This window comes from Chiloscyllium plagiosum, chromosome 28, assembly GCF_004010195.1.
Source record: "Chiloscyllium plagiosum isolate BGI_BamShark_2017 chromosome 28, ASM401019v2, whole genome shotgun sequence".
Taxonomy (NCBI): Eukaryota; Metazoa; Chordata; class Chondrichthyes; order Orectolobiformes; family Hemiscylliidae; genus Chiloscyllium; species Chiloscyllium plagiosum.
The window spans coordinates 26,912,318-26,924,907 of NC_057737.1; the positions used below are offsets into that span (position 1 = coordinate 26,912,318).

General features: G+C 41.5%; 1 protein-coding gene across 1 annotated transcript in view; it reads left to right on the top strand.

Annotated features, from left to right (window-relative positions):
* The first annotated feature begins 2,530 nt into the window (after positions 1 to 2,530).
* Positions 2,531 to 12,590, top strand: part of ca4a (carbonic anhydrase IV a) — a 39,155-nt gene continuing 29,095 nt past the window's right edge. The window contains exon 1 of the mRNA XM_043718573.1: positions 2,531 to 2,684. Coding sequence (XP_043574508.1) covers positions 2,624 to 2,684 — 61 coding nt within the window. The 5' untranslated portion in view covers positions 2,531 to 2,623. The remainder of the gene's footprint in view (positions 2,685 to 12,590) is intronic.

The following is a 12,590-nucleotide window of genomic DNA, read 5'->3' on the forward strand; positions in this document are numbered from 1 at the left end:
TGGGGGTGATTAAAATCTGCGATCCTAAACAAAACCATAATCTCACGGGGTTGGAGCTGCAGGGACAGGGTGAAGATGAGGCTGGGGAGGGCTTTAAAAGTAAACGTTTTTTTTAACTTGGAAGCTTTGCTTTAACCATTTGCCCACTTATCTCTCCACCCTTCAGGCTTTCTGCCTGTATTCCTGATGAAGGGCTTTTGCCTGAAACGTCGATTTTACTGATCCTCGGATGTTGCCTGACCTGCTGTGCTTTTCTAATCTAGACTCTGGTTTCCAGCGTCTGCAGTCATTGTTTTTACCTCATTGTTTTTACCTACCCTAACCATTTGCCCTGCGAGTCAGCGAGAGCAGCAGTGAAAGGTAAATGGGATTTGGTGCGAATTAAGACACGGGCAACATTCATGGTAGGATTTTGAGACTGCGTTGGAATAAGTCTATTAGCGGCAACAACGCGGAGAAGGGTTTCAGCGGCAGATAACCGAGAATTGGATGGATCCAAACAGTGACTAATATCGACATGATACTGATTCATGTCAGAACACTTGAAGTCAGTCATGCACCATTAGAAATCGCTGGGCTTTCCCTTTCACCTGAGAATTCAGGAGGTATATTAACCCGTTAAAATGCATTTTGGGCAAGGAGCATCTGAAGACGTTTGAGGAGGTGAACCGCGTTTCCATAGCTCAAACATTGATCTGGTCTGTTTGGGGAATTTCAGTGCAGAGAGGTCCAGAACCTCTGGGCTCTGTGTAGGCTTACAAATCATAATGCGATATCTGCAATCTTTCCAGTTTCAAAGGCAGTAGAAATACGTTCAAACATTTCACAGAAATTACTTCCATCAATATGATGTTACAATGTCTCTGAAAATCATAGTGGTAAGTGTTACTCACGACAGACCACACTGCGGTTTTAATAAACCCCTCGTGATTGTGTTACAACACCCTGGTAATTGAAAGAATATAATTAATGCTTCAATGTAAGTTAAATTAAAATCACATTTAATTTTCAGTGCTTTGCATTTAATCATTTGTGTGGTACTGCCGCTTACAAAGGGCATGAAATACAATTCTATGGCCCACTCGAAGCGAAGATGTTGGACGAAAAGTGACTCGACAATGCTCAACCCTGTTCTGGATTAGTGGTGCTGGAAGAGCACACGAAAACGTCGATTTTATTGCTCCTCGGATGCTGGCTGAACTGCTGTGCTCTTCCAGCACCACTCTAATCCAGAATCTGGTTTCCAGCATCTGCAGTCATTGTTTTTGCCTAATGCTCAACCCTGGGATGCTGCCTGACCTGCTGTGCTTTTTCAGCACCACACTCTCGACTCAATGCTCAACACACCGCTCATATAACGAGGATCTGTCTCCTTATGGATCCAATACGGGTGATAACCTCAGTAATGTCACACCTCTTTTGAACAAAGGTATTTAATTGGAGCACGCTACTTCCAAGATCAGAACTCACTCTCACCTCTGACACCTATGCGGAAACACTCAGCTGACACACTCCTGGTGACATTCAGCCCTCGCTAACGACAATATCCCACAGGTTAAAAAAAGTGAAAGGATGAGCAGTCGGATTGGGAGTGTGCGGTTTTGCACTTAACTACTGTCAGCACAATTCACAGAGCTGAACTGCTGCAGTTAGCGAGAATATTAATAATTCCCCATAGCTTTCTTTGGATTCTGTCTCACATTTCCCACCTACAGATAGAATCTCACACGCTGAAGGAGCCATTCACATCCGGAGGCGCTTAGTCTAGTGGTTGAAATGTTGTACATGAAAGGCTTGGCAAGGGCTGTAGTGTTAGTGTCCCTACCTCTAAACCAGGAGGGCTAGGGTCCACGTCCCACCTGCTTCAAGGAGTGTCGAACATTTCGGAACAAGTTGCTTCCAAAAAACGTCTCGAGGTGCAATGTCCCTGGGCTCAGTAGGTCTGCATGCATGTTCCATCCTGGGCTGGAAGTGTGCTTGAACAGTTTTTTTTTAAATTCTGAGTCTTAAATTTTATTTCATTGTTCCAAGTGAAACATGTGTGTAAGTTCAACTTGTGTCGATTGATTGGATCAGACAGATTTTTCGCTGAAATTTCAAGGGAAAATCCCAAAATATAGAAACCCAACAATTATGGTCTCGAAGTCAGAGTGCGACGGGAATGGAATAAACAGCAAAGAATGGACAGTTAGTCTTCCCAACCGGGCGCAGTTCCTTTTTCCAGCTGATACCCCTCGAGCCCCTCTCCCTCTGCAGGGATTGTAAGCAAACACTGAGATCATGGCTTTTGGATTTGCACGTATTTTCACAGTTCAAGATAACTTTTAATGACCTCTCTTCATTGTGAAAGAGTAATGCCATGTGGAAGCCAATGCAATTTGTATCTCACACCCACTCTCTAGTTTAAACAGGTGCCCTTTGCAATCCCCTACCGGAGCTCACTCACAATCCTGGCAACTGAGGAAGGGACCATCCAGCGGGGGTGGGGGACGGAGGCTCTGACTGTCCGGGCCAGTCATTAAAAAGCCCCAGGCGACAGCCAGCGCTCAGTTCCTGCAAATCCACTGCATCCCTCACTTTTGGCACAGGAGGAACTTGCAGAGAAGGGGAAAGGGGCGAGAGAATGTACTCCCTTGTCTTGTTGGTCCTGAGCTTTTGTTTGCCCTTCCTCAGATTGGGAGCAGGTAAGTCTCCAGTCCGGGGTGATGTTTCAGTTTGAGACAGTTTCCATCGTAGTGTTTTTTTGTTGTAAAACAAAATGTCCCATTTTGTGTGTGTGTATGTGTGTGTGCGAGAGGAGAGAGATGGAGCCACCTTTGTTGGGGACCCAGGGAGCCCTGGCGCTGAGCATTTTCGGGTGAAGCTGGAAGTGCTGCAGTAGCGTGGGCAGGGGAGGTGCACTGCAGGGACTGAACCGGAGTGAGAGCAGAGCAGCTCAATGTGCTCAGCTCCTGACCCCTTCACTGGGGCTGGAATACCAGCGCTAGTTCCCTCCCCCACCTCGGCCCCATCACGCTCTCTGTTTGAACTTCTCTTTTTATCTCCGGGACTTTACATTCATTGGTTTAATGTACGTGTTCAGATCGCCGAGAATCACCAAAGGGAATCGATGACTGAAATCCTGAAGCTCAGAGCCGCTCACTTTCCCGCCGTTAGACATGAGGTGCTCTGTTTCAGTGAGCGGTCATTTTCATTCTGGGATAACTCTGCCTGGCCATGGGTCATCGTTGCGAATGCTCGGAGCTGCGGATTGGCACCGAGTTCAGTCTCTCTCTCTGAGATCTGTCCATCCAGTGTTTGTTTTTAATATTGATGTACAGCGAGACGACTGGTCAAGCTCATATGGTCGGGTCCTCATCCCCCGTCCCCAACAAACAGCTCAATCTCCCTATAACTTCAGCAGGCGCTTATGCAACATTTCTATCTAAACAATTTTGCGCATTTGTACCGAATTAACAAAAGAGTTGTAATGCATTTAACCATTAAGTTCCATTGTGTGTGTGTGTGTGAACAACCTAAATGTAACCTCCAACAGGCAATGTAGAAAGCAGTTGGTCGAGTTCCTTCATGTTAAACCAGCCGATTAAAAAAAAACCGAAAGAGCTGAGGATGCTGGAAAGCAGAAACCAAAACAGAAATTGCTCAGCAGGTCTGGCAGCCTCTGTAGAGAGAAATCAGAGTTAACGATTCGGGTCCTTTCTTCAGAACTGGGCTGCTGAGCTTTTCCAATGATTTTTGTTTTTGATTCTGATTTTTTAAATGTTGAGTTTTCTTGTCACTTTAAGAAACTGTACAGCGACTGTGTTAGATATCTGCTCTGATGGTGGCTATAACTGCACACAGGATAGTAACTCGCTCGGTGCACTGGAGCTACCAGGACTACAGGGGCTGTTGCAGTCTGGACTCTATAGCGCCTCCTGCCTTCTCTCCCTTACCCAGGTTCTGCTGGCACCGCCTTCGGTGTTGCCTGACTCTGCAGCGGGCCCATGCAGACAGAACTTCTCGCGTTTACAGCAGAGATTCCCACTTGCTGCTCCATTTAAGCAGCCAAACGTGTGTGAAGGGATATGCCTCGGGATCCATGTCGGTGAACAGAAGTTCCATCAGCCCATTTCCCGCTCCCTAGTGGCTTTGTTCTGACACTGACCACAGTAACCCAAGGCTGTGACTTTCCTAGGATTGATTTAGTCTTCTATCTCTATATCAGGATGCAGGGTTAAGCGAAACCTGGAACCAAACTTACTCAACAATGAAGTTGCACGGTTCTTAATCTTTGTTAACTCATCTGCAGCTCGCCAGGATATCATTAGAGTCGAAACAACATTTGTTGTACTGTTTTGTTCTCTTGGGAGTAGGTTAGCTCAGTTGGCTGAATGGTTGTCTTGCGATGAAGAGTTTAGCGCGTGTTCAGTTCCTATCCAGGCTGAGATTATTGTCCAGGACTTCTCAACCTTTCTCCTCACCTGAGGCATGGTGACCCCCTGATGAACCCACCATCAGTTGTTTTTCCCTATAATGAGGCAGTGGGACTGTACCAACTTTGTTTTGGGCTTTAGTACTGTTGGAACACCTTCATGTCTGATGGAGTGATTGCAGTCAGTGAACTGGAACCAACCTGGAGAAGTTGTGTAACACTGATCAGAGCAGTTCACCTTCATTTCCATGACAAAGTTATATGGTTGACACTCAGCATCACTGAGTTTCAAGGAATCTGTTAGCACTAATGCACTCAATGAAATAAGCTACACATATTTCAGATACATGGAGTCTCTAATTATACGTGAAATATTTTGAAGTATAACAAGGTGCTATAAAATGAAATATATATAAAATATATAAAAATGAAAGCTGGGTCCTGTATGCAGTCTGGTCTCCATATTATATGTAAAAACATATTACTGTAGAAGTGCTGCAGAAAGTTCAACAATGCTTTTGAAGGATGGCACCAGTTCCAATTGTAAAACTGAAAAATGTGTTGCTGGAAAAGCGCAGCAGGTCAGGCAGCATCAAAGGAGCAGGAGAATCGATGTTTTGGGCATAAGCCCTTCTTCAGGAATGCCTGAAGAAGGGCTTATGCCCGAAACGTCGATTCTCCTGCTCCTTTGATGCTGCCTGACCTGCTGTGCTTTTCCAGCAACACATTTTTCAGCTCTGATCTCCAGCATCTGCAGTCCTCACTTTCTCCCAATTGTAAAACTGTCAATAAAGGTTGAACAGGCCTGAGTTCTGCTGTTGCTACTTGGAACTATTAAACCAAGAGGATTGTGCTGTCATGATGCCATACTCCTCTGTCCTGCACCACTCTCCCATTCACTGTGGATGGTCTGCAACTGCTTTGTGACACATACCATCAAATTACACTCTGGTTGACCTTTCTCTCTGCTGCCTTCCACTCTGCCATCTAGAAGAGATCTCTGTAACTCTTCAGCCCTGATTCAATAGCTGAAGTACTGATGCTTTCTGGCTATCACTCTTTATAGTTCTTTTTTATCTCTTGTAATTTCAAGTATATCTTTGTTTTACTTACAGAATTTTAATTAATTGTCTTAATATCCATATTTCAAAGTCCTCTTTCTTCTGCAGATCTTCAATTATTGCCAGGTTGCTGAGGCTTACTGGAAAGTAGTTAACGTTTTTCTTTTCGTTACAACCTTGAAATTTCTTGTTGTTAACACGTCCTTCATCTTCACAAATTTACTTCTGGTTATCTTCATCCAATCCTAATTTTGGTATTCCATTTGCCACCTTCTGTTGTTACTTATCCCAAACAGACAAAAGTACCTTCTTGTTTCAGTGGGTGCTTTAGTTACTTCTAATCTATTCCTTCTAACTCTGTTGCTTTTAATCTTTTTGGTATTCATGCTCAGTCCACATTCTTAATTTCTACATTTCATTTGGCCTAGGATATCTTTCAAGGCAACTTCTGATTCCACAAGCACTGAATATTAGTATATTGCAAGCTTGTCACATTCTTTTCTCTAATTTTAACCCCTGGAAATATTTTTGTTGCTCTGAATGTTTGTTGTGTCCAGATTTAAGACTTTGAGTGACAACACACAGCTATGTTGTACTGCTCACTTCACTTGAAACATGTTAGATTGTCCACCTTCTAGCTTGATACTCAGTATGTGGTCACAATATATGCCAAGGAAAAATCTTACATCTTTGCAGTATCAATATTAGGTTTCAGAAACACATCTATTAACTTTTTAGTGATAAACAGCATCAAACACTTTCATAATCAACGAAGCACATGTAAATGTTTTTGTTTACTCCTAAATATTTATCAAAGTTTGTTCTTGGGTTAAATATTGCTACTGTTGTTCCTATTTCTAGGTTTAAGTTCAGCCTATTCCACCAATTTCTGCTTCACATACATTACTCTTTCTTTCAATTATAATGTTCAAGATCACTTTAAAAGATGACTCATTAAGCTTAAATTAAAATGATTACAATTCGTTGCTTAAGGTCTCTTGGCCATCTTACTGAAGAATGACTATCTCATTTGGTCAAATTTCTTATGCTATTCTGTCTCTCCAAGGGGTTTTAAGTGTTCTAGGTTACTTTACATATGCCTAGATCTTTTCTCAAGCTCATCAGTTTCCATAGCATTATATATCTCTGATAACATAATGTTCAGTCTTTTAATTTGCCTCTCTGTCTTCAGGATTCTCTCAATTTAGATTATTCTACAATTAAATCATTGAATATTCCATCCATATTTTTGCTCCTGTGCCCCTTCTAAACAATAAAATATCATCTTTATCTGTTGTGCTATCTGTTGTCAACCCTTTCTTTCTGTCGAAGATTGTCACCTTGTGGCACATAATTCTCATTTTGTAATTTATTTCCAGCTCCAATACTTCCTCACACATCTCATTAACCATTTCTCTCTAGATCTGGCTAGTTGTATTTTCTTTACAATTTCTTGAAACTTCAGTGTTCCTCCTTTGGTAATCGCTGCTAATCTCTCATCTGTAATCCATTCTTTTATACCTGGTAATGGCTACTTTTTATCGGAATCTGTAGACTCTCTTTCCTGTTTTTTCCATTTGCTTTCTGCCTTTTTAAAAAATTGTGAGATCAGTTTGTCCTGTTTCCTCAATCTTGAGCTTTGATTCAGAAGTTTATAAAACTCTGGAGCGATTTGATAGGGTAGACATAGAAAAGATCTTTTCCCTTGTACAGGAGTACAAGGGGCCATTGTGTGCAAACGAATAAACATAATAAGTAATTCAAGAAAAAGAGCTTTTTACTAAGTCAGTGGTGGGAATTTGAAACTTGATACCATATCATGGTTGCAGCAAATAGCATAAATACATTTAACGGGAAGGTGGAAAATAAATGAGGGGCTTAAAGCAACTGAAATTTTATTGCCACGCTGGGAGGAAGTGCATAGGATGGACACCCTGTGGTATAGAAGTTTTAGGCTGAACTGTTTGTTTTTGAGCTTCAAATTCTATGCAAGTCTTATTCTGTTTAATTGATCTAATTTTTACCATCAATTTCTCTGGGAGTCTTTCTTTATTGAATATATCTGAATTATGGGAATCATTTTTAGATAGTGTTTCTGAATTATTTTTGCAGATTTACTTGGTTTATAGGTTGTCGTGCGTTTTCATTCTTATAAATATTTGCAAAGACATTTTTCTTATCTATTTATGAACTGTTAAAAAGTGCCCCCTCCCTCTTTCTCTTGTCTAAATGTTAATTTTAATGTTACAGGTCACTCTGACATTTGCAGTGGCTATTTGATGCTGGGGTCTGGCCAGAGTAAAAGAATCTTTCTGTTAAGTTCCTACATTATTTCTCCGAGTTCTTGTAGGTTCTGATAACTAACTAACTGTCTGAGTTTCAGGCCATATTATTTAAACTTCAGCACTGTGGTAGTATAAACTATATGATATTATATGCACCCTCTCCAGGAATAATTTCAAGAGAAATCTTGTTTAAAAAAAGGAAAAAAGAACAACTAGAATTTTTAATGCTTTCTGGACATTCCAAAGCCCTGTATCGCAGTTAAAGACATTTGAAGTCTAGTCATAGTTATAATGATGGAAACGTTGACAGCCAATTTGAGCAATAAGATCTCTCAAACATCATTGAGAAAATGAGTCAATCATCTTTTTTTTTACTGATGTTGTTTGAAAGATAAATATTGTCCAGGTCACTGGAGTAAGCTCCTCTGCTCTTCAAATTCTGTGCAAAGTAACATAATGGATTCTTTTACAGTGATGTTGCAGGACAGATGTGGCCTCAGTTTAATGTCTGATCTGAAATACGCAAACCCATCAGTATTACACTGAAGTGTCAGCCTCAATCAGTGTTTGAGTCTCTGGAATAAACCCATAACCCTTTGACTCAGAACCAACAGTGATGCCATTGAGCCAAAGCTGACATCTCAAATTAGAATGAATGTGACTTTTGAGCAATTCTGAATGCACAGTTATTTTAGGATTGGCAAACATTTCCTGCAGTTTGGGCAGAATAAACAGTATAAACCACAGAACAGCTCTGTTATACAAGAAATGAGACGCATTGTGAATCTTTAGCCATGCATTGGACAGGACAAGGGACAGGACTTTTGCAAAATAAGTTTTAAGCAAAAGCATAAATTGGAATTTCAGGGAATGTAGACAAAGGTCAATTGTTCAATGTCAAATTCCATCACAATGAGCCTAGGGGGGAGGGTGTCTGTTCTGGGAAGACCAAAGATAAATTTCCCGTTTATAGCACTTTCGATAACCTACCATCAATAAAAATGCTAAAGCTGACATCAAATTTAGCTGGTGCAAATCAAAGGTAGGTTCTTCCAGGGTTGCACACTTTGAATACAACCATCCTTATGATTTAGGCTGCATTTAGTTTTGACAAGACTTTGCTGCTAGCTTGTCAAAGAACTGATCATTTACTTTGAAAATACAAAGGCACACAGACATTACAGCAGGGCATTCTGCATTATTGTTTCAATTTCCTGTAGCTCACTAAATGTGACAATCAGTAAACACCAGGAGCCCTACCAGCACAAGTGACTTCACATTGCTTGCTCATGGCTATTTAATGTTGCTGCTAATCTGCCTGACCAGTTGACTGAAAAATATTGATTTAATCTGTGGACCAATTATCAGAAAGGATCCACCTGAAGGAAATGTGTGGTAGCCTCCGTGGAGAGAAAAAGAGTTAACATTTTAAATCCAGTTTGGCAATTCTTTGGAACTGAGGAGAGTCTTCTTCAGTCACAAGAACAGTCATATTGTTAAGAGTTAACATCAACTCAGTTTCTTTCTCCACAGATACTGCCAGACCTGGTGCATTTCTTCAGCATTTTCTGCTTTTATTTCAGATCTCTAGTATTTGTAGTGTTTTGCTTTGGTAAAGAAAAGTAGGGTATTGGGAGGGGATGGTTGTGATTGGCCAACACACCTTCAGGCTTTCTTTCTTTTAGGAAGGTTAGTAAAGGAAAGGAAGGGTATCATGTTTCAGAAAAGGTTAATATTTTGCTGACAGCAACTGAAAATTGGCAGAATGTCTATGGGTGCATCTTGAAGATACAGAACCCAATGTAAAATGAAGCAGCAGTGGATAAAGTAATAATTACATTATGTAAAGGAGGAACATCAAGGAACATATTGAAATGGTATCCTGGACCCAGAAAGAGACTAAGATGGGCAATACCATTGGTCTGAGGAGTGAGTAAGGGAGAGGGAAAATCACTGAGGATTTCAGATCCTAACTGCTGTTCAATTTCTTCAGCTAAAAAAAAAGCAAGTGTGATGTTTTCTGACTTCACCCCATCCTATTCCGAGCCTTTTTAGTGTGCCTACATTGCCTCTAGTCTAAACTACTCTGACATGATCCTGGCTGACCTCTGACATTCCCCTCCCATATTCTAACCTCTTATCAAATTGAGGTCATCCAATATTTTACCTGTGTCCTCATATAAAATCCTGTTCACTCATCACCCGTGTGCTCACTGACTTACCCAGGCTCCCAGGTGAGTACAGTCTCCTCTTCATTCTTGTTTTTATGACCTCGTCCCTGCACATCTCTGAAGTTGTGAGGGAGGGTCACTGGACTTGAAAGATTAACTCTACTTTCTCTCCACAGATGCTGCTGGCCCTGCTGAGTTTCTCCAGCAATTGTGGTTTTTGTTTCGTAATCCAGAGATCCAGGTGATGGTCTGGAGTTCAAATCCCACGATGGCAGCTGCTGACATTTTAAATCTGTAAAGATCTGAAATTAAATGTCTAATGATGATGATTGTCTATTAACATGAATGCCCATCTATTTCACTAATGCCCTCAGGAGGTGTCCTAAGCCCTAACATCTTCAGCTGTTTCATCAATGACCATCCATCCATCAAAGTGGGAATGTTTGTTGATTACGTAAAATTCAGCACTGTTTGTGACTCCTCAAGTACACCAGCAAGGCCTGGACAATATCCAGGTTTGGGTTGACAAATAGCAAGTGCTGTTCGAGCTACACGACTGTCAGACAATGACCCCCTCGAGCAAGAGAGGATTTAAGTATCACAGCCTCACATTCAATGGCATTAGCATTGCGGAATTCCCCCCACACCCTCAGTATCAGCATCCTTAGAGTTACCATTGACCAGAAACTGAACTGAATTATAACTTAAATGGCTATGAGAGCATGGCTATGAAGTCAGAGATGACTAACTCCTCCTCCTGCCTCCCCAAAGACTGTCCATTATCTACAAACCATAAGTCATTAATAGGTTGGAAAACTCCCAACTTATCTCCAATAATACTCAAGAAGCTTGACACCATCCAGGACAAATCAGACTGCTTGATTGATTCTATGTCCACACACGTACCCCCCTCTATCACCAATGCTAATTAGATGCATTGCAGAAATACAGCAAAGCTCCTCAGACAGCATCTTCCAAACCTAGGATCACTAGAAAGAGACGAACAGCAGTTACATTGGAACACCACTACCACCTGCTATTCCTCTCCAAGCCGCACTCAATCCTGACTTGGAAATATATTGCCATTCCTTCACTGTCATTGGGTGAAATTCTGATGATTCCTTCCTAATGGCATTGTGTGTTTACTTGCACTAAATGCACTGCGGTGGTTTAGGAAGGCTGCTTATTGCCGGCTTCTCAAAAGCAACTAAGGATGGGCAATAAATACCAGCGATACCTACATCCAATGAACAAAAAAAAAATCCCTCTAAATCTCATGGCCTCTTCAGTTTGTATTCCTCCTCTAAGTCATTTCTTAAAACCTACTTCTTTGACCAAGTCATTTTGTTTTATAATGCACTTGTGAAACACCTTGGGACGTTTCATTAATTTAAAAGTACACCATAAATTAAGGTATTGTTATTGTAGATATTGGTGCATGCAGAATAGGGCTAGACTTTAAAAGCTTCCAGCTTGAAGAAATTATCTTTTTCTGCACCTTCCCTGTAGCTATGGCACTATGTTCTGCATTCTGTTGTTTTACCCTGGTGTACTAGAGTAAGGTATGATATGTCTGGTTAGCACAGAAAACCTTCACTATATCTTGGTACATAGAGTCATAGAGATGTACAGCATGGAAACAGACCCTTCAGTGCAACTCGTCCATGCCGACCAGATATTTTAAATTAATCTCATCCCATTTGCTAGCACTTGGCCCATATTCCTCTAAACCCTTCCTATTCATACACCCTTCTAGATGCCTTTTAAATATTGTAATTCTACTAGTCTCCACCACTACCTCTGGCAGCTCATTCCATAAACACACCAGCCTCTGCGTGAAGAAGTTGCCCCTTAGATCCCTTTAAATTATTCCCCTCTCACCCTAAACCTATATCTTCTAGTTCTGGACTCCCCCACCCCAGGGAATAAGACCCTATCCATGCCCCTCATGATTTTATAAACCTAATAAATCAAATCAAATCAAATATAAGAAAAAGATGATAATATCTTCAGGGACAATTTCAGATTTCAGGAGGGCAAAAGGATGGACATAACTTATGCCAAATATATATAGGGACTGTGTCCTCAGTGTTTGCATCTGTGCTGTCTGTGCACAAGAATAATCACTCGAATGAGCTACTGAAGTACTATCTTTCTTCATGGAGATAAATCCTAAAAAGACATACAGGAAAGATAAGCAGTTAAAAACTGAAAGTAAACAGCTGTCTGAATAACTACAATGAGCAATAATTAAACTCTAATTTGATTATAGCATGATTCTGATTATACACTCCACTATCTATTGGAGAGATCTCTCCAATCATTGCTATGTGGGGGGAGGGGGGTGGGGGTGGTTTCCAGTGTGTTGGCAGTGGGCTGATAATACAGAACGAGGTAGCTCACCCTCCCATCCTGGCACCATCCCCTGCCACCGCAGGAACTGTAAAACCTGCGCCCACACCTCCTCCCTCACCTCTATCCAAGGCCCTAAAGGAGCCTTCCACATCCATCAAAGTTTTACCTGCACATCCACTAATATCATTTATTGTATCCATTGCTCCTGATGTGGTCTCCTCTACATTGGGGAGACTGGGCGCCTCCTAGCAGAGCGCTTTAGGGAACATCTTCGGGACACCCGCACCAATCAACCAAATCGCCC